At 42.5% G+C, this 19,814-nt stretch overlaps 1 protein-coding gene across 1 annotated transcript in view; it reads left to right on the top strand.

Annotated features, from left to right (window-relative positions):
* Positions 1-19,814, top strand: part of KIAA1671 (KIAA1671 ortholog) — a 65,414-nt gene that overhangs the window by 9,933 nt on the left and 35,667 nt on the right. The window contains exons 2-6 of the mRNA XM_036393168.2: positions 10,447-10,575; positions 10,851-12,471; positions 13,021-13,114; positions 14,523-17,720; positions 18,483-18,605. Of these exons, the coding sequence (XP_036249061.1) occupies positions 10,904-12,471; positions 13,021-13,114; positions 14,523-17,720; positions 18,483-18,605 (4,983 nt within the window). The 5' untranslated portion in view covers positions 10,447-10,575; positions 10,851-10,903. The remainder of the gene's footprint in view (positions 1-10,446; positions 10,576-10,850; positions 12,472-13,020; positions 13,115-14,522; positions 17,721-18,482; positions 18,606-19,814) is intronic.

Here is a 19,814-nt window from a genome sequence, read left to right on the forward strand (position 1 = left end):
GCTGCTCATGGCAAGTGAGTGCTCATGCTGAGGCACTTAGGTCTGGATGAACTGGTGAGGACAAACCTGTGATCTTTCACTCCTCCTAATTTTTGTGAGCTGCAAAATATGCCTGTGTCAGCTATTCATTATTACCCTGCCTTAAAATGTAAGTGATCTCTACATTGGACCATCAGTTTCAAGTGCTTCCCAAAAAGTTAAAAAGCCCCCAGGGTTCACTTGTGGTTAAAAATTCCCTTCTGTGCCAAAGCTGTGAGTGTGGTTTGAGCAGCCCTGGGGTTCCCTGGGCCTCCCTGTCCATGTGCTGGGGATGTTCCACACCAGTGCTTGTGCACATCCAGGCACTCCCAGTGCCACCGTTTGGATTTCAGAGCTGCTTTTTTCCAACTCCAGCTATTTGTTTTTCTTTCACCCCCCCCCTCAATAAATACATTAATGTTTTTGGTGTCTGAGCTGTTGTCTTTCAATTAATAGGCATTTTTTCCCTTTCTGTGCTTTCTCAAGCATGTAGGGAAGTGGAGGAGATTGTTAAGTACTTACAAAGCTTTTGGATAGTGTACGTGTTATCAATAATTCATTACAGGCCTTGATTTTGCTGAATAATGTTGTGTTTCTGAAGAACAAGGTAGTGTACAATGCATGTGCAGGCTTGTTGCTGTCAGAGTTCTTGGCTTAAACATCCTTTTGTTCAGAAATGAGGAGAAATGCAGCATCACAGCTCTGGCTCACACACGACCCTCTGTGTTCTGTTCCATTCCTGGGGCTTTAGGGGAAGAGGAAGCTCCTTTGTGGATTGCTGGTAACAATGCCCTGCTCACAGGCAAGCAAAGGAACACTTGTACAAGCTGGCAGTACCCAGCCAGTGATTCTGAGGTGGGCATTTGCATTAATGTGGGGGAAAAAACCCCTATTTCCTGCATATGTGAAAAGCCAGATGTGCCCACTGAAGGAAGAAGAGGAGCCTTATCATCAAGGCAGCAGCAGTAGCTCCTCTGGCACAACGTCAGGCTTTGTTGACAGAGCAGGTTTGTTCTGGGTGTGCAGCTCAGGGCAGTTTATTGATGGCTGGCAGGAGGCAGCACCCTGCTGCAGCACCGTATCCTACCTGACTTAATGCCAGGTTCAGTACACAAGGAAGAGATCAAAGAGCTGTTGGAACACTGGGAACAACCTGAAAGGCAAAAGGATTTCATGTGTCAGTGTGTTTAGGGCAGAGGGTGACATAAGGGATTTTGGCTCAGGGAATGATATATGCCGCCAAGTATTTGGCTTTTATAAAAATATTTTATTTGATTCAGAATAGATCCACCCATCTCTACTTAGTCCAATGCTTTTTTCACTATCTGTGAGACAGGAGTGGAAATGGTAAATCTGAGGGTCATGTCATTTGATCTGAATGAATTTTAATGGCTCCATCAGTATCCTGAAAGACATAACTGGAGTAAAATTAATCCAATTTAATACTGTTAATAATTTTCCTGTTCCAAGTTGGGTCATCTTTTCTGTGAAGTGCTTGAATTGCTGCTGTAGAGCAGAGGATGGAGGTGCTGCCTGGGAGATGGAGCTGTGTTGTTTATTAATGCCAGCTCTGCCAGTCTTTTGTCACAGTGCTTGTCTCCCGCAGCACTCCCAGGGAGATCTCCTTATCTGCAGCTTTGCAGGCTTCATCTTCAGAGCAGAGGTTGTTGTGACTCAGGGGAGCAGGCTTTGGAATTGTTCATTTGTTCAAGAACAGAATCATCTGTTCCTGGGAAGCACCTGGTCCAGCCCCCTGTTTGTCAGTGTCTTGCTGCCGTGCAGCTGCAGCTCATTTCCAGAGCAGTGCCTGGTACGAGTATTTTGGGCTCGAGTGTATTTGCTTGTTGAGTGAACTTGACTACGTGCTTATGCTCTGACTAATCAAATATCTGAAAGGTGGAATGATGGACTGAGTGGAGAAATTGCTGTGACACAGTGTTGGCACTCTGTTTTGATAGAAAATGTGTCATTAGCAGCCAAATCAAAAGCTGTTGAACACAGTGCTTTTTGCATATGATTTTTTTAAGATCACAAGTAGCAAACCAGCCATCAGAGAAGACATCTGAAGGCAGAGCTGTGAGAGCTGAAGCAGTACATAAATATTCGTACCAAGAATGTGCAGTGACAGTTTTCCCCAGATCTCCCAGAGAGGCTGTGGAGTCTCCCTCAGTGGAGTTATTCCAGAGCCATGTGCCACGTGCTCTGAAATGACCCTGCTTGAGCAGGAAGATGGGACCAGATGACCTTCTGTGGTCCCTTCCAGCCTGAGCCCGTCATCATGTGATTTCTTTTAGTCCAGGTGAAAGCTTAGGAGCAGTGTAATCTATTGCAGCATCTCTGCTCTGGGTGTTTTATCAGTAGCTGCCACGTGCTCTTTGTGAATGAGTCTTTGCTGGCGACTGTGCAGCTTCCAAATGTGTCTGTCAGGAAAAGTACAGGTATAAAAATAATGCACTGTAAACCTGCTTTCTTGTTTTTGCAGAAGCAAAGGAATGTTAATTCTTAGCCCTTGGATACATGTTAGTCACCATAGCTATGTATACACATATATCATTTTTAATATCATGATTTTGGTCTTCTAGCCCACCACTCTCTTTCTTTTGTCCTCTGGTTTTATGGGTTTGAATTTGCTCCAGATGCTTAAACTGTTGAAGTGATCTCTCAGTGTGTTCAAGGTCGTGCTCCAAGGCCAGTAACCTTAATTTTTCTGGATGAAACCACTTTTTTTTCTCTCCATATGGCAATACCTTAATTAATTTTTCAGCACTCAGATGAATGTATAAAGGCTCAGTATTTATAAATTCGTCCTGGTGACCCCACATCAATCACACCACAGCTTGAGCTGGTTGTACTCTCTGAAGGTGGTTTACTGTGCCAGGCCACAAATGCGTTTTCCAGCGCTGGAAATCCATTAGAATTTGAGGAGGCAGATCAGAGGATTAGGGGCTTTGTCCTTCTGACACAAAAGCACCTGCTGTGCGTGAAGGCAAGCAGGAAATGTCTTCTCACCTCATGCTATTTCTGTGTTGCAGTGACCTTCAGAGGCTGGGTTTGTGTGAAGAGATCCTTCCCCTGATTCCTGCCTGGGAGCACAGGGCCATGGGTCAGCTTTATTTCTGAAGGCTTCAAAGTGCTGTGGAGGCACTTGCCTATTTTTGTAACAAGTAGGTGGATTTTTTCAATAAACCAAAGCCCACGGATCTGCTTCACTCAATCCTTTGACTTGAATTCCTCAGCAGGTCAGCCAAGCCCTGTCTCCCACAGGAGTGCTGCACCTCCCACAGTCCACATAAGCTTTGGTGTCCCCACGCTGGCTGCCAGGCTTAGCTAGGTGCTGCAGGGCTATTTTACTGCACCTTTGCTCATCAAGGAGTCCCAATGTCGGTGTCCAAGTAGCCTCCACCACTGTTTTAGGAGGAAAATGTCCCAATTATATCATTGCCGCTTTTAAAAGCATTTGCAGCAGCTGGTGGCTCTGAAGGCAGTGAATAAAACAAAGTCCAGTGGTGATATATCCATGTCCTGTCAGCTCTGAGATCAAACAGTTGTCCTTCCTCTTCCCTTGTTGCCAAGAGGATGAGAAATATGCACAGTTACAGTAAATATTTCCAGGTGTGGGTGGTCTCTAAGCTCCTTTTACTGCTGGAACATGGTACGGAGCGTGGTGTTGTGGAGGGGAGTATCAAATGGAAGAATGCCAAAGTTGTTTTTCAGTCCCATATTTCTGTCTGTGCTGCAGCTGGTTCATCCATCTCCTTGCACTCCTTCAGCTGTGTCCATGGTGTGCCTGCCAAACGAGAGCATTCCCACCCAAAGCTGGAGCCTCTGGAGAAACACAGCCCTGCCTCAGTTCTGGGGCTTTGGAAAGTGCTGCCTGCTCGAGGTCAGAGGGATCAGTAGCTGCCTGATGTATTTCTGAAACTATAATGAGCCAAATTTCACCTTTTTAAAGCAAGGTCATGGAGAAAATACACTCAAAGGACGCATAAATAAATTAGATTTTGATTAATTCCATCATATTCAGGATGTGTAGCATAAGATATGAAAAGGAGAGTCAGGGATTTAACCCATTCCTTCAGGATCTGTGCAGAAAAACTGAACTCTAGCCAAAATTTATTTTAAATACAGTTAAAAGTGAAGTTAAGCTTCCTTCAACAAGAAGACTATGTTGCAATTAGCCAGAAGGAAGTTCCATGAGGATTCTGAAAAGTTATGAGGAGAAACTTGCCAAATTGCAAATTCAAGTACCCACCCTCTGATGTGTCCAGGACATGACCCCTTTGACCTTTGGGAGCTACAGATAGAATAAAATCCTCCCTGAAACAACCAAACATCTTTCTGGAAGAGCCTTAATTTGACTTATTAATCTTTTTTCAGTTCCATAGGCAGTTTTTCTTGCTTGTAGCCAAACCTGATTATTAATATTTTATCTGGCACGCAATGCAGTTGTTTCTGGAATGTCTTTTTTTTTCCCCTGCTAAACTGCATGGGGAGGTTATTTGCAGGTCTTGATTGTGGTTTAAAAGCATTTGCAAGGATGAAACCTAAAAGAACATTAGCAGGAGTTGAAGCTGACCACAAAAGCAAAGGTTTGATGAGAGAAGCAAACAGAACAGCATTCTGCTGGGAATACCCACCTTCTGCACACACACACTTTTAGCCTCACTTCAGCCTTATCCCATAATTCATGTTTTGCTGCAGAATGTCATCCTTAGCTGGCAGAAATCAGGATTTTGCTTTTATTCCCTATTTCAACTGCCAAAAGAATTGGACTTTCTGAAAATACCCACCCAGTAATGAGCTGGGTGGAATCCCTTGTGTGGAATGCTGGAAGTAAAAGGTGATTCACACAGGAGGGTGAGGATATGCAGCTTCTGCTACCAAAAAATGGTGATTCACCAACATTTAATGTAATTTTCATTTGGCTGGGGTTTTTTTTCTACCTGAGACTCGAGGGAGTTTCAAAACAAATCAAGCCTACTGTGAATCTGGAAAGGGAAGAGAGTTTCCTCTGAAACTGTCAATGAGAGGGTTGGGGAGAAGGAAATTGTGGAAGATTGGGGTGTGATGAGGCAGTTGTGCAGGTCAGAGGAAATGCCAAGCATGTTCTGTCAGTCCCTGTGCTCTTGAGGGATCTCTTGAGTAGAACACAATGTACAAAGAGGAAAATCTCCAGCCAAGACCTGGCTTGGACAAAGTTGATCTTGACCAAGGTGTTCGCCTGAATTATTTGTAGAGCAATGGTCATTGCCCCCAAAACCCAGTGCAGAAATCTTTGGAGCTGAATACCCAAAAATGGGTACTTGATACTAAATCTATGGTAGCAAATGGTTCCTTTCTAAAGGATGGTATTCTGAAGCTGTTTTCTAGAAAGAATTGGAGCAATCTGCCCTTTTTGTACATTAATCCTGGTGGGTTATGTTTTATATATGACACACGTTGTTATGAAAATAGCACAGACTGACAGCTATGGAAACAGATTATTACATGTAATTTTTTACCCAAATCATTCTCTCCAGACACATCTGTCTCATAAATTCAAGGAAATTTGGAGGATGACTCCCTGTGCCCCACAGCCATCATGATGCATTCTGTCCTGGTTACACACAGTAGCATTTGGCTGTTGAATCCTACTCTACCATAAATTAATCACAGAATCCCAAAGTGATTTATGTTGGGAGGGTCAGGGATAGCTTCCACTAGCCCAGGTTGTTCCAAGCTGTGTCCAGCCTGGCCTTGGACACTTCCAGGGATGGGGCAACCTGTGCCAGGGCCTTCCCCACGCTCATGGTGTTTTCCTGAATCTCTGTTTCAGCTGATTGTCCTGCTCCATCAAGAATGAGATTTAAATTCATACTTACCATTCCAGTGTATTTAACATCGAATTTTTGCTTTACTAAATAACTATTACAGCCTCTATGGGGCCAGCTTGAATTACTGTAACTGCTGTTCTATAACTTGTTACCATTTTAACCAATCTTCGCAGCATGGAGATCGAAATACAAGGTGTAAAGTTCTCACCGTGGGACTGAGATGGCAGCACTTAATGGAAAGGGTGGTTGGAAATGTTGCAGCTCTTGAGTGCAGCTGCATGGGGGTGAAGCTCTGGCAGGTGATGATCGTTATGCAATTGTACTGGCAGGAGCAATTAGAGATTTACAAGTGCTTGTAAATGCTGCTATTTATAGGATGGACACTTTATTTAACAAAATGCTAATCTTTTCTGCAGTGGGAGGAAATGTCAGAGTGGTGTCTTTCATCCTTGGGTTGGGACTGGACCGGCATGTCCAAAAGAACAGCACTTAGTTCTTTTTGTAAAAGAGAAGAACTAGAGGTTTCCAAGAAACTTGGACATGGGAAATGGAGGAAGGATATTTTGAATTTTGCAATGCTTTGGAATTCTAATATTAGTGGTCTGTGGGGTTTTGCAGATCTATCTGGCTTGTGAGATTTGGAATATGTAGTTTTAATTCTCAGCATTCTAGTTTTCATTATTGAGAAGCAGAACTGAGTTATTGTGAATTCGGGAGAAGAGAATTTAAATGCATTTTATTAGCTGTTTTTACTTTGTGAATAAACTTAGCCTGGCAAATTAAAAATTAGAGCCATTATGAAAGTATTTTTGATAATCTCTCCCTTTAAGAGACCCTGAATGTCCTCTTAAATACTACTGATGGATCCCACTGCAGTGAATAATAACCTGAATCAGGCTTAAACCCAAAAATAGAAAAAGCCTGCTTTTTACTGAATTAGTTTCATGATCTGCTTGCTTATGAAAGTTTCAGAATAAGGTTTTTTTGTGTTTTTTTTGTGGCGCTGTAGTAAGTTATGTTCCTGTCAGCACTCACACTTGTACGTGCACAGCAAGTGATGGGATCTGCTCTGTTAATTCTTATTTAATCCAATCAGCACCTCTCCAAGTGCAGGAAGGAGCAGAAGGAGGATTTCTGGGGAGAACAGACAGGGATTGCTGCAGACTGACCCCAGGGTTCGGTCAGTGAGGACAGGAAGGAGAAAGGAGAGAGGAAAAATGTTTGTAAAGGCTGAATCATTTTAGACAGTAGGGCAACTTTTGTAGGAGGGATGAAATAAATCTTGGTTTATGGTCATTGCTCCCAGTAGCTCCTGTGGCTTGTTGGGCCAGGGGAATGTACAGAATCATGGAATCCCAGACTGGTTTGGGGTGGAAGAGTCCTTAGACATCACCCAGTCCCAACCTCCCAGTCATGGACAAAGCCATGTTTTCAGGAGCTGCTAATATATGTTGTTAACAAAATTCTTTGTGTATCTACATAATAAGGGAGTAAAATTTTTATACTGGAAGCAGATTTGCTGATAAAGTTGTATATAAAGAAGAAAAACTTCATGTTTATTAGGTGATTTTTCTAGGGCGTATTTTCAGTGGGTATTTGCTGCTGGAGCCAGGCTTTCTGCTTGATTTCCATGTCATAAACATATTTGGTTTTGTTTTTTGTTTGTTTGGGTTTTTTAATAGCAGAGACATTTTCTCAGTGGAATTTTTATGCTTTCCACCCTTAGAGAAGACAGATGGACTTGTTTATCTGCTGCGAGGTTCAGGGCCAGATTATAGATAATTTTGCTTTGTGTCATTTAAAACATTCTTGTTTCTGAGCAAGGAAGTTGGCAATAGTCACGTGATTCACGGTGGAAAAATTATCTGCAGGCTGTTGCTGTTGCCTTAATAGGCTTAAAGGAATTAGCAGTGATGTAAATAATAGTTGTGTGTGTGTGGTGGGTGGGCAAGTGCCAAAGCGAGGGCGTGTTTGGGGTGAAGCCCTTCCCAAATGATCTTCTGCAAAAAATAACCCTATGAAGTGAATAATCCATTTTGGTTCCTTACAAGGAAAATTGTTGACAATTTTTGTAATGATCTTTAATTAAAAATGCAGGCAACACCTGAGGGCATTAAGATTTGAAGGGGCCTGGAGCAGTGTTTGCATTTGCGTCTCCGTGACACCCTGTGGCGGCTCAGCTTGGCCCAGGAAAAATAAAAAAATCCCAGTCACAGGTGTTTGGAAGCTGAGGAAGAGGAGCAGCAGGGAAGAGCCAGGCCTTCATATGCCAGCCTTTCTGATAAAAGCAGGAGAATTTCAAGAGACACTTCAGTGCCATTTATAATTTCATTTGTTTGCAGAATGTGCCTGCCACAGCCAAGGGGAGCGTGGGCACTGCTTGGGAGGCAGGGAGAGAAACAGTGCCCAGAAATGGGGGTAAGGTGCCCAAAAATGGGGACAAGGTGGCTTTGAGGCTCTGCCACACAGGATGGGGACATGAAGGGGCATCGTGGGCAGCTTGGCTGACTGTCCCTGGGCAGAGGAGGTCAGGAGGCAATGACATGATGTAGCTGATGGTGAGGGATTTACAACTGTAGTAGTACGATTACAGTAGAATTACTAAATATTAATAGCATTTGAAATCCTCCTGCAGTACAATTTACAGTTGATCTTTATAAATTGCCCCAAATTTTGTACGTTGACAACTGGACTAGAGGTATTTTATTATGAAAGAAGCAGGTTTATCTAAAACAAGATATGTTTCAAAATTGAGACACAGAGTCTGGTGTATGTTACACTTGGCATTGATGGCATGATCCCTCTTTATCAAGTGTAATTGTATCAAGGAGCTTTATCATTTTCAAACTTGGGTGATTATTTTTTCCACTAGATTTTTGTTCTTTTTCAAACATTTGTCTGTTTGGGGCCATGTATCTGTTGTAGGGTGTCTGAATTTAAAACATGAAAACTGACTTGGGTAGATTATGTAGGGGAAAATGGAGTCCTGTAAAGCTGGAGTGTAAAGAAACTGAGGAAGGGGTAAATATTGTGTTAGGAATATTGGCTGGAGAACCAAGTTGTACTCTGTTACCAGGGATTAGGCCCCACATTGTAAATTCACTGCCCTGCGTTCCACTGAGGATCAAGTTTTAGTCCATTTAAGAAGCTCTGTGCCCCCTTCTTCTTTTCCAGAGAATTTATTCTCAGCTACTGCAAGACCCATGCTATTTTCACAGCTGAATTTTTCCCTTTGCAATGCTGCCTGTGAGCATCAGCTTCATTCCAGCAAGTTTCCTTTTACAGCACCTCCCAAACCTTTGCATCCTTGGAATGTGAGAGCATTTTAATCGGATTTTGGTGGCTGTTTCTTAGAGCCAGGAGTGGGAGAGGGAGGAAGATTTCATGGAGATCTGTGAGATGGTGGAAGGGGCAGCTTGATGTGGATAAGCTGATTGGGTTAGTGGCTATTTTGGAAGGACGAGGTCGTGGACTTGGGAGGAGGGGGATGGCATCAGGGATAAGTGGTTGAGACAGAACTCCAAGTGGATTGGAAGATGAAGGGGAACGGACAAGGTGAGTGGAGTTCATTCTCCTGCCTGAGAGAGGGAGCACAAGCAGGGACAAAAATAAATCCCTGCAACTTCAGTGCCAGTGTGGGCTAAGTCTGGTCAAGGGAAGCTGAAGGTGAAATAACCACTTCTCCAGACTGCAGACTCAGGAAGGCAAGATCCTGAAAACCCTGGTTGGGTTTTTTTTAATAATCACAAGCAGGAAGCTCCATATTCCACAGAATCTACAAATAAGTTTATTTGCATGGTAAATTCACACCAATATAGGGTCCAGTGAGGGGAGTCCAAAACTGCCCCTTCAAGGCTGCCCAGAAGAGACAAGAGGGTGGCAACACCAATTTGGGCCCCTGGTTATGAAGTACAGTGTGAGTTTTCTAAAAATGAAGAGTATGACAGCTTTTGAAGGAAAAAAATAATCTAACCTTACATAGCTGCCTGCATCTGCTACGAGTTTAAATATACTTCTGTTAGGAAGGATTCAGGTTACTTCTTGTAGCTGAAATTCTAATTACTGCTGGTTTTCCCACTTCTCTGCAGTAAGAATATAATTAAAGCCAAAGCTCTTCTCCTGCCTTTGCTAGCGAGATACAAAACTGCTTTGTCATGGTAAAAGTTCCATTTTGATGGAAAATCAGCCGTTTGCAGGTCAGCTGCTCAGGTAGCACTTCACAGACTGCTGCCCCAGAAAAGAGCTTTACAATAGAAAGTAAATTACAGTAATTGAGATTACAGTAATGCAAAGCTCTGTGTTTAACCAGTGATTGACAACACTTGAATATGCAACAGTCTTACCTAAATGTGGTTTTAACAGCACAGATTTGGTGTGTCTGTTGTGCAGTCTGAGTTATTCCCCCTCCACCTTTCAATTACACCTTTAAGTGGTAATTTCTGGATTCTTTAATGGCTGTTTGAAAAATTAACATTCTTCTGCTTTTTACAGTTGCATGAGGTCACTTTTGCTTGGGAACCAGCTTTTTCTCCTTAGAATGCTCTGGATTTTTGTCCCACATGGCATTGTCTGGGTATGTGCCACACCTGAATTGGAATATTTTGTTTATTTGCAGCTGAAGTCTGGGCAGTCTCTCTGGAGTGATCACATTCCCTGTCCTTAATGTGCCCTTGGTGACCAAGTTCTTGTTGTCACTATGAGAAAGAATTCAGGCCCTATGGATTGGTTGCAGCAGCAAATTATGGTAAGTGGGAATGTGGAAATTTGTAGGATATGTTCATTTCCATTGTATTTGGTTGTTGGGCCAAGTCAGTAAATAATGGTGCTTCTTTCTTTTTGGAGAAGGAACACTATGTCTTTCAGTGTGATAAACTCTGGGATCAGCATATCTGAAAGGCACCTTAATCTGAGTTTGCTTCCTTGTGAATTTATGTGAGAATGATGTTATTTGATGTTCATGCTGACTCTACATCAATACTTGCATTTTTCTCCTTTTTTTTTTTTTTTTTTTTTTTGCAGATTCTTTTTCCTTGCTGGAGTTTTTCACTTCTGTTGAATGTGTAATTCCAACTATGGCAACAAGAGTAGAAATAAATTCTACTTTGGCGTCTTTGACGGCAGTCCCTGACCTAGCTGAGCTCAGGGCTGAGGAGAAGGCACAGCGCGTGTATGTCAGCGTGCTTTCAGATGCCAGCAACAAGGCAAAGGAGGCCTCAGCATCCCTGACTCTCGAGGAGAACAAGAAATTTGGGAATTCCTTGAGATCTGCAACGATGCCCTCGCTGGGATCAAGGCCCAGACTTTTCCCAAAGCCTTTTTGTAAGGAGAAATCCTCGGATACTTTTGCAAACGTCAAACCGCCCGTCCCAGCGTTCAGATCCAGCAGCATGGTGAGAAAGGCCACTGAGGAAACGTCCTCTGTGAAGGTGTTGAGTGGGAATGTCCCTCCCTTAGTGGATCAGAAAGCCATTGACGCTGGAAATCAGGCTGGCAGTGACATGGTGACAAATGTGACTTTCTACACGGGGCCCAGTGCCAACACAGTAATTCTGTTTGAGCCAGGGGGCCCTGAGCAGACCAAGGTCCAGGAGAAAAGGGCTCAGGAGCGCAGGGGATTCTCTGCTCTGCAAAGCAAGGACCTCCAGGGCTCTGTGAAACCAGCAGAGACACCCAGGAATCCTGAGGGGGCTCTCCATAGGCATATGTCATTTTCCTCCAGTCTCAGACCAGAATCCTGGAACTCCCTCAAAACTGGTGAAAAGAAAGATGCTCGTGAAGTTCATCCGGGGGAGAAGAACAATGATGATGCAAATAATCTCAACAATAAAGTTGATTTCTGTGTTGATGTCCAGCAAAGGGCAAAACATAGACCAGTGTCTGCTATTTTTCTGGAGTCATTACGAGATCAAAAGCATCATGCTGTGGAAACTTCTGAGGAAAAATCTCCTACAGAGAAATCTGGGGTTAGAAAACCAAGGCCTTTGTCCATGGACCTGACAGCTAAGTTTGAACATAAAGATCTTTCTTCTTGCAAGAAGGCTGGTTCATCCCATGAAAGCAAGGAGAATGTATCCATAATTGCTTTTACTGATGTGGGTAGTCATGATCAGTCTGAAACAGGGCCAAAACATGAAGAAGCTGAATTGAATAAAAGCAGTTCTTCTAAAACAAATCTGAAATGCAGTAGTCAGGAAATTGGCATCTTAAATAATGGGAAATACACATGGGAAACTAAACTTAAATCTAAAAGTGAACAAATTGAGACAAAACCAGAAATAATAATTAACTTGCATGGTCCTGAAAGAAGCCCTGAAACAACCAGTGAAAGCAGAGCTACTAAGGGGGGGAAGAGACCAGATCAGAAGGAAACGTACACGTTCCTGGGCTGTGAAAGTCCTGCAGCTTCCTCAGAAAAAGAGAATAATATCTTAAGAGGTAGTGTTAAAAAACACATTAGTTTGTTTACTTCAGAAAATCCCAGTGCCACAGTGGATCCAGAGCTTCTCCCAGAGAAGGAAAACAGGTGTGTGACCATCCAGCAGAGGATCAAGGAGCTGACAACAGAAAATCCTGAGGTTAAGGGAGGAAATCTGCGCCGCTCACTGCAGTCACGGCCACTCTCTGCAGACTTAACCAAGATGTAGGTTACAGAGAAATTCTCTTTAATCCTCTTGGCTTCGTGTTGTTCAGTAAAACTTGCTCTCTCAGTCCAGTAAAAAAAGCTTGATCATTTTGCTTCCACTTTGTGTAATTTTTTTTAGTATTATTCTTAAGCTCCTTTCCTGCCTTTTTTAATCTGAAGAAGAGAAAATTAAATGTATTCTGACAACAGCTGAAAAAATGAAGCTGTCAATATTGTGACCTTTGCATGTAAGTGTAACTGTCAGTGAGAGATATTATAGCTTGTTATGCATATCTAACTCCTTTATTAACAATTAAGATGCATAATTAACAATAGTATTTATAGTAACAATAATTTATATTAATAAATAATATGTTAATATTTTGGGAATCCCTTTGGTCTAGATACAATTTAACCACCAAATACAGTCATTTACTATGAAATAGTGATATTTCTTCTTTAGGAAATGTAATTGGATGGATAATTTCTACCGGCCTACTTTGGTATGAAGCCACCCTGCTCATTGACCAGCTGGATTAAAGAAATAACACCAATCCTTTGTTTTAGGTTTTCAAGTCCAACATCAGGGGGTGAAGCAAAGCCTGAGAAACCTGGGGAGGCTGGAGCTGACTCAATCCATGACCTGCAGGAAAATCCGAAAGTAAGGAACTGGCAGCAGCTGCCTCTGCAAGGTCCTGTTGTGTGTGGCTTTATCAATCAGTGACTTTTCAATGGGTATGGAGGTTATTAGGGCTGACACAACCCCAGTGGATTTGCTGGTGTGAGTTTGTCTTTAGGATGTGCAGAGGAAAGTTCAGGAGCGTTGTGTCAGCCGAGTTTGTCCAGCTCTGTGTGCACACTGCTCAGTGTAGGAGTGGTAGAGAGGAAAGAATATTTTGTGCCCTGTTTTTAAGGGATTTCTGATGCATGAAACCCCAGTGAACTGCCTGTGGCTGTAGTGGGTTTGTGCAGTGATTATTCTTTATTTTCTCCAAGCAGAGCATTAAGACTGTGCTTTTCTGCATCCATTTCACAGCTCTTGATAAATCCCAGCCTGGACCTTGGTCAGTCTCCTCAGCAACATTTACCTGAGCAGTTTGGACAACAAAGTGTTCCAGGGAAAATGGGGATTTGCTGTGGAAGCTTTAGGCTCTCTCTGTTTCTAAGCAACACTTCAGTGTTGCAAAACAGAACTTCTCTGGTGACAGTTCTTGGTAGAGGAGATTTAATGTAATTTAAGGGTGTTTCTAGTGAGTTCTTATGGCTTTTTTCCTGTCCAAGATAGGAATATGTGGTAAGGAAAAGCTACAGGTGCAAAGTTTCTGTAGTTCAGCGTTATTTTCAAGGAGAACAATTTGTTTCAAAAGGAAAATCTTTCATTAATGGAAGTGCTGTTTTCAGAATCTGACAATAATGTAGGATTAAAGAAATTCCCTGAAGAATATAGTTCAGACTTAAAAATCTTCATTTATAAATACATTTAAAGTTAATTTTCTGATGTTCTTTAGCTTTTTTTTAAGACAATCTTAAGTCAACTCTTGAGGGAATTTAAATTTTAAATTGTAAGACTTGAGTAAAAGATTGAACTCCTGTAAGACCTCTTGTATTCTGGTTCCCTTTATTATTTGCACTATGTGCTTTTTCAGCAAGTGCTATTAAAAATACCATCTTTTAGGATGCTGCTTGTATTTCCTGTGAGTAGATAATAGTGAAGGATTGGTAAAAAATATTAATTTCCCTCTTTCCTTTTTTACTTCATCTCAGCTTAATATTTCTCATAGCTGAGCATCTCCAGCTGTGATATTTACTCAGATCTTCATGTTCCTTGCAGTTTGACCATGTAACTGGTTATAAGACAGATAATTCTGTTAAAATCAAGATTCAGGAGCTGGAGCTACACATTCCCTTAGGTTACCTTGGTCTCAGTGGAGTTTGTGTTCAGGGAATGTGGATGTGTTTGTCTTGTACAAGCTCTGTTGCACAAAGTAGGTGCAAGTAAGTTTTAAAAGAAATGTTATTACACATTTTAAAAATAAACTCAAGATAACTGTTGGATTTTGTTGTTCCAGAGCAAGGAGCTGAAGCTCACCCATGGCACAGATTTCACTGAGGCATTTGCTCCTGGGAAGCCTTGGAAATCCCGTCAGGTTTTAAAGATAACCAATAAACCTGATCAGCTGGAGAGGAAAGGGAGCTTCCTGGGAGATGGTCAGCATTTCTCCCAGCAGAGTGAGAGTTCTGTCTCATTCACAAGCAACTTTGAGAAAAAATTAAACCCAGCTCTTCTGGAAAAGCCCTTCATTAAAACTGTCCGGGCCACCCTGTTTGAGCACAATGTGCAGAAGCACAACGTTGTTGCTGAGCATTCTGGGGCTGATCCTGCACCAAAAAGGAACCAGGAGCCCGAGGCAAAGCAGGACCTGGTGCTTTCAGGGCACAGCAGACGCTCGTGGCTGGGAGAAGGGGAGGAAAGCACCACTGCAAAGGAGCATCACAAGCAGCCTGATCCATCAAAACATCCAGCACATGTAGAGAAAAGTCCAAAACCAGCTTCTTCAAGTGAAGACAAGAAAATGAGTCTGGGAATTGTCTTAGAAAAATTTTTCGTTGAGAAGACTGAAAAACCTCCTCCCAAAAATGCAGAAGATTCTCAAATTTACCAAAGAATAGAGCCCAGGTATGAAATCTTTCAGACATATGGTGAAAGGGCTCTTAGTGAAACCATCACAATGGCTCCTGAGAAAAAGGCCATGACACTCAGAACTAGAAAATCATCTGTGAAAGAGAATAAAACTGATGAGGACATTGTACCTACAGGGCAGTCAGTTAAGACAAGTAGTCACACTCTTTACTTGAAAGAAGAAAATGTTACTTCAGAAGCCAGAGAGGCAAAAGTTCTCACAAGTAAGGCTGTGTTGAGAGAACCTGCTGGTTTTCTCTCCAGTGAATGCACTTTACCTGAACAGAAAAGAGACTCTGATAAAACTGATCCTGAGCCACTGTTCATAGCTGAGAAAATACCTTATTCCACAAACAAAAGTAAAGGTTTGGGAATGAGTGAAAAGGTCAGCAAGCTACATGCTGAAATTAAAGGTGATAAGAGTGAAGTCTCTTCTGTAGATAAATCAGAGAGGATTAATGTTGTGAAATGTTCCTCTGAGAAAAGGAGTTTCAGGGCAGCTGGGACTGACATCCATGAATTCCGAACCAACTTGGATCGTGACGTGACTTCCACAAGTGTCAATAAACACGGGGCTCAGGCTTCAGTGCTTGCAAGTGGGCAATATTTTAAATCTTCCAGTAGCCACCCCCCTGATACAAAAGGACTGAATGTTACTAAAGAGGAATCTGGGGCCTTTGGGTTGAGGAAAAGTCTGGACTTAAATTGCAAAGAGCAAGACTTCAGCTTGGCTTGTACAGCTCCTGAAAACAACGAGAAACTCCGAGGAGCAGATCCAGAAGAGAAGGTCAGGAGAAGCAGAAGTAGCGTTTCTGACTTGAAGATTTCTGAAAGGTGGAGGAGGAGGACCTTGCCTCAGGAGTCACTCAAGGTGGAAGAAGTTGTGTGGCTCAATCCTGAAAATATCAAGAAGCTGAGCCGGACAGATTCATTGCAATTGAATGAAAATTTACTTAAAAAGAGAAGCAAAAATATCAAAGATGGGATAGAGGGGAGTGAGGCTAACCAAGCTGTTCTTGGCAGTCCTGATGATTACATGAAACATCAGAGTTCTGTCTTTGAGCCAAAGGCAACTTATTTTGCAGTGACTTATCAGATTCCTGGTATCAAAAAAGAGAAAAGCTTTGTTGGTGCTCCCAGTGCAAGTGAAATTAATACAGTTTCTGGTTCAAACGAGGCAGCAGCAATTAATCTGGACCCTGGTTTTCCTGGAAGGTCCAAACCTTTATTGCAGCAACCAAATAAAAATGTGACAAGTTCAACTTGTAGAGAAGACTCCTGGGAAGTGCGTATTAGCAAGGATTGGGTCAAAGAAGATGAAAAAGATGCCGTTTTCTCCAAAAATGTTGCATTTGGTAATTTTCACGTGTCTAAGAAAGATAACCAACAGCATCATGAAAAAGGTCTGGATCATTCTAAAGAGAAAATTATAGATGTTGATGCTTTCATGTTAAAACATGATGTGGAAAGTACAGCTCAAGGTGATTTCAAGAGTGGCAGAAGGAAAATCTCTTACCATGAGCCCCGGTCCCCGCCGCATTCTGCGCAGGTGCGTAAGGACAGTGAGCTGGGCCCCCAGAAAAGGAGCGACAATAATTCTGATCTGCCTGGAAGGAAGGCTGAGGATAGGTACAGATCCCAAATTCTTGATATTGATGCACTTATGGCAGAATATAAAGAAGAATCAGCAAAGGCCAGTAAAGTTCAGGAGAAGTTTTCTGAAGATCTCGGCTCACTGAGTTGGGAGAGATCAAAGAACAAAAGAAATGTGTCAGAGAAAATGACTCTTACCTACAGCTGGAACGAGTGGAAGAGTGGACCAGACCACTATTCAGTTAATAACAAACCAGGTGAACGTGCAGAAGAGCAGCACAGGCCAGAGAAACTAATCCTAAATGAAAAGGGCAAAGAGAAACTGGAACTACGGAGCCCTGAATTTGATAAACAGAAGTCCAAAGACAGAAAGGTCAGCCCTCCTTACTGGGGAAACCCCAGCAGCATTTTTCCAGAGAAGTTTGTAAATTCACCTGTGGAATTTGCTAGGAAGAAAACTTTCATTGTTGATGAGGATGAGGAAGTGAACTTGACCTCCAGAAACCAGGGTGCAAAATTTGTAATTGAAAAGGTACAGCCCATAAATGCAGTGAGTACAGAGCAGAGGCTGGAAGTCAATCTGGCCTCCAAGCTGTCCCTAAAGGCTGACGATGGGCTCTTGCAGAAGAAGTTGGTGACAAAAGAACAATTCTTGGAGGTGGCTCCAGAGGGCGATTGGAGCAAAAACATCGTGAGGAGCTCTACACTGAGAAGCAAAGACAGCTCAAGTAAAATGTGTGAGGGTGACTCTTTCAAAAGTAAGACTGATTGGAAGGGCTACATGTCTGGGTTTGGGACTGTCCCTGCGGACCTCAGGCGATCCTACTCGGAAAAATGCCGCCAAGGGAGGGACAGCCTGCCCCTCATGCAGGATCTGAGGGCAAGGAAGGACCTGCATCGATCCAGGCCCAGCTTCCCCTTGGAAGGTGTGGATAACTCGTGGAAACACAAGGTGTCAGCTCAGTCAGAACCCTTCTTCCATGAGGATAAAAAGGTATTTTCAAATGGTAGCCAAGTCTGTCATGTAGCTGTAACTGAACTTTTCTTTATTATGGATTTTGTTGTGTCCTTGCAGCACTTCTCAGCACTCTGCAGCAAGGCAGCAGATCCAGACATTTCACTGGAGTTCATTTCTTTTTGGGTTCTCTTTTCTTGAGCAATGGCTATTGCACTAGATGACCTCATTTTTGCTTCAAGTCTAGAAATACTGATTGATGTTTTTGTGGAGAGCTTGAAAAAGCTTTAAAAAGCGTGGTTATTGTTTTTGTAATGCTGTGAACCTGGAGGTTCAATTGTTAACTCTGCAATTTTATATTTACTTGAAAAGAAGTAATTTTGGGTTTATTTTATGAGTTGTCAGCAGTGATCTTTTTAGACCTCTCTTTGTTTTTTGTCTTTATCTGAAGGAAGCAAATTTTATTTTTATTTTTACTGCGAATGGCCTTCATTTGTCTGTGAAACTCCACTGCTTTCCTGACTTTGGTGAGAGGCAAGAGATTCCCTTCATACAGTGACGTGTGAATGAGATCCAGGGGTTGGATTTAGTTGGAAAAGACCTTAATGGTCCTATAATTTTATGATTAAAGTGTAGGATGTTCATGGCTATTATGTTTTTCCATTTTGTGTTTTCAGCTTTGAGTTTCCTCTGGTTTTGGGCTTTTTTCCCCTAAAAGGCATTTTATATATATATAAAATATGTATATATGTATGTGCATATGCATGTATATTTAATCACATTCATAACTGTATTTTACAGGCTTCTAGGAAAGAGTGGAGCAAGCAGAGCTCAGACAAAACAGAAGGAACAGACTTTGCCTCAGTGTCTGCACAGAGGAGCCACCACAGTTTCTACAAGGAGAGGAGATCAGATTTTGGTTTGGTATGTGACCCTGGAGGAGGGTTTGGGGTGGGATCAGTGAGCTTGCAGCTCTGTTTTCTTTTTTCACAAAGGGCTGTGCTAGAAGGATGTGTCTGCCAAGCAGAGAAGCATTTCCTGGGGGTTGAACTGGTGAGGCTGCCCCTCCCTGGGATCCCACCCCACTGCTCCCTGCCAGAGCTTCCAACACCAAAGCTTCAGCCTTGCAGCTTGTTCAGTTTCCTTTCTGAGTGAAGAATTTTCATCCTGAACTCAAGATGGCTCTAGAGCATTACAGTTTTTGTTGTTTTCTCAGCTTGTGCAGACAAATAGAACTGTGTCTCTGAGAAATGATGGGTTTAATTGTCTTTCTGTCAGCAACACACAGAGAAGTGTTTCTGTGAAAGATCACAGCTGACATTTTGGGTGGTTTGATTTGTCTCTAACACACAAATTGTTGAGGTGAATTCCTGCTTGATGTTGTTGAGTGCTGTTTTCCTCAGTTTCAGAAGGATATCCTGACTTTAGCTCTCAGAGAAATTTTATGTTATGAAATAGCTGCCTACATCCAGCTGTTCTGAAATGCGAAACAAAGGTCTGGATGTTCCAAAAGATGTGCAATAAATGAAATATCAGTGTTTCCTGAGGGAAGTAAAGGATTTGGAAAGTGGAGACTGAAGGATGTTGTCCCCATGGACTGTCCCAAGGTCACACCTCCCCTGTCCTGTGTCTGCCAGCACACTCTGCAGTGAGCTGCTGCACTGCCCTGTTCTGTCATGGCTCACTCTACTGTATGCAGCTCTTCAGCAGAGAGCACAAAAATATAGAAAAGAAAAGAAACTCAGTGGTTTCTTTCCTTCTAGCAAAGAAAAAGAGAACACTTAAACCTATAAGGATTTTATAAACAAATTTCCTAATTGGAGCTTTGCAGGTGGGCTCAGATTGTTCTTCAGTTCCAGCCTTTAAGCTTCATGGAAGGTATCCAAGGGCTAATGTCCCTTTTTCTTTCCCATTCTTAGCATGGTTCACCTTAGGGAATTTATGTTATTGACAGAATGGGCATTTATCCAATCCCTAAATGTTATGTGCCATCAGCTTATAGTGCAAATATATAAAGGTGGTGTTGGCCAGGTAGGAAATGTGGGACAGAAGTAGTGCTGGGATAGCTGAACTGTTCAGGTGCTGTACTCAGATAAATACGAATGTTGCTCTCCAACTTCATTGTTGACTGGG

The sequence above is a fragment of the Molothrus ater genome, chromosome 18 (assembly GCF_012460135.2).
Source record: "Molothrus ater isolate BHLD 08-10-18 breed brown headed cowbird chromosome 18, BPBGC_Mater_1.1, whole genome shotgun sequence".
Taxonomy (NCBI): domain Eukaryota; kingdom Metazoa; phylum Chordata; class Aves; order Passeriformes; family Icteridae; genus Molothrus; species Molothrus ater.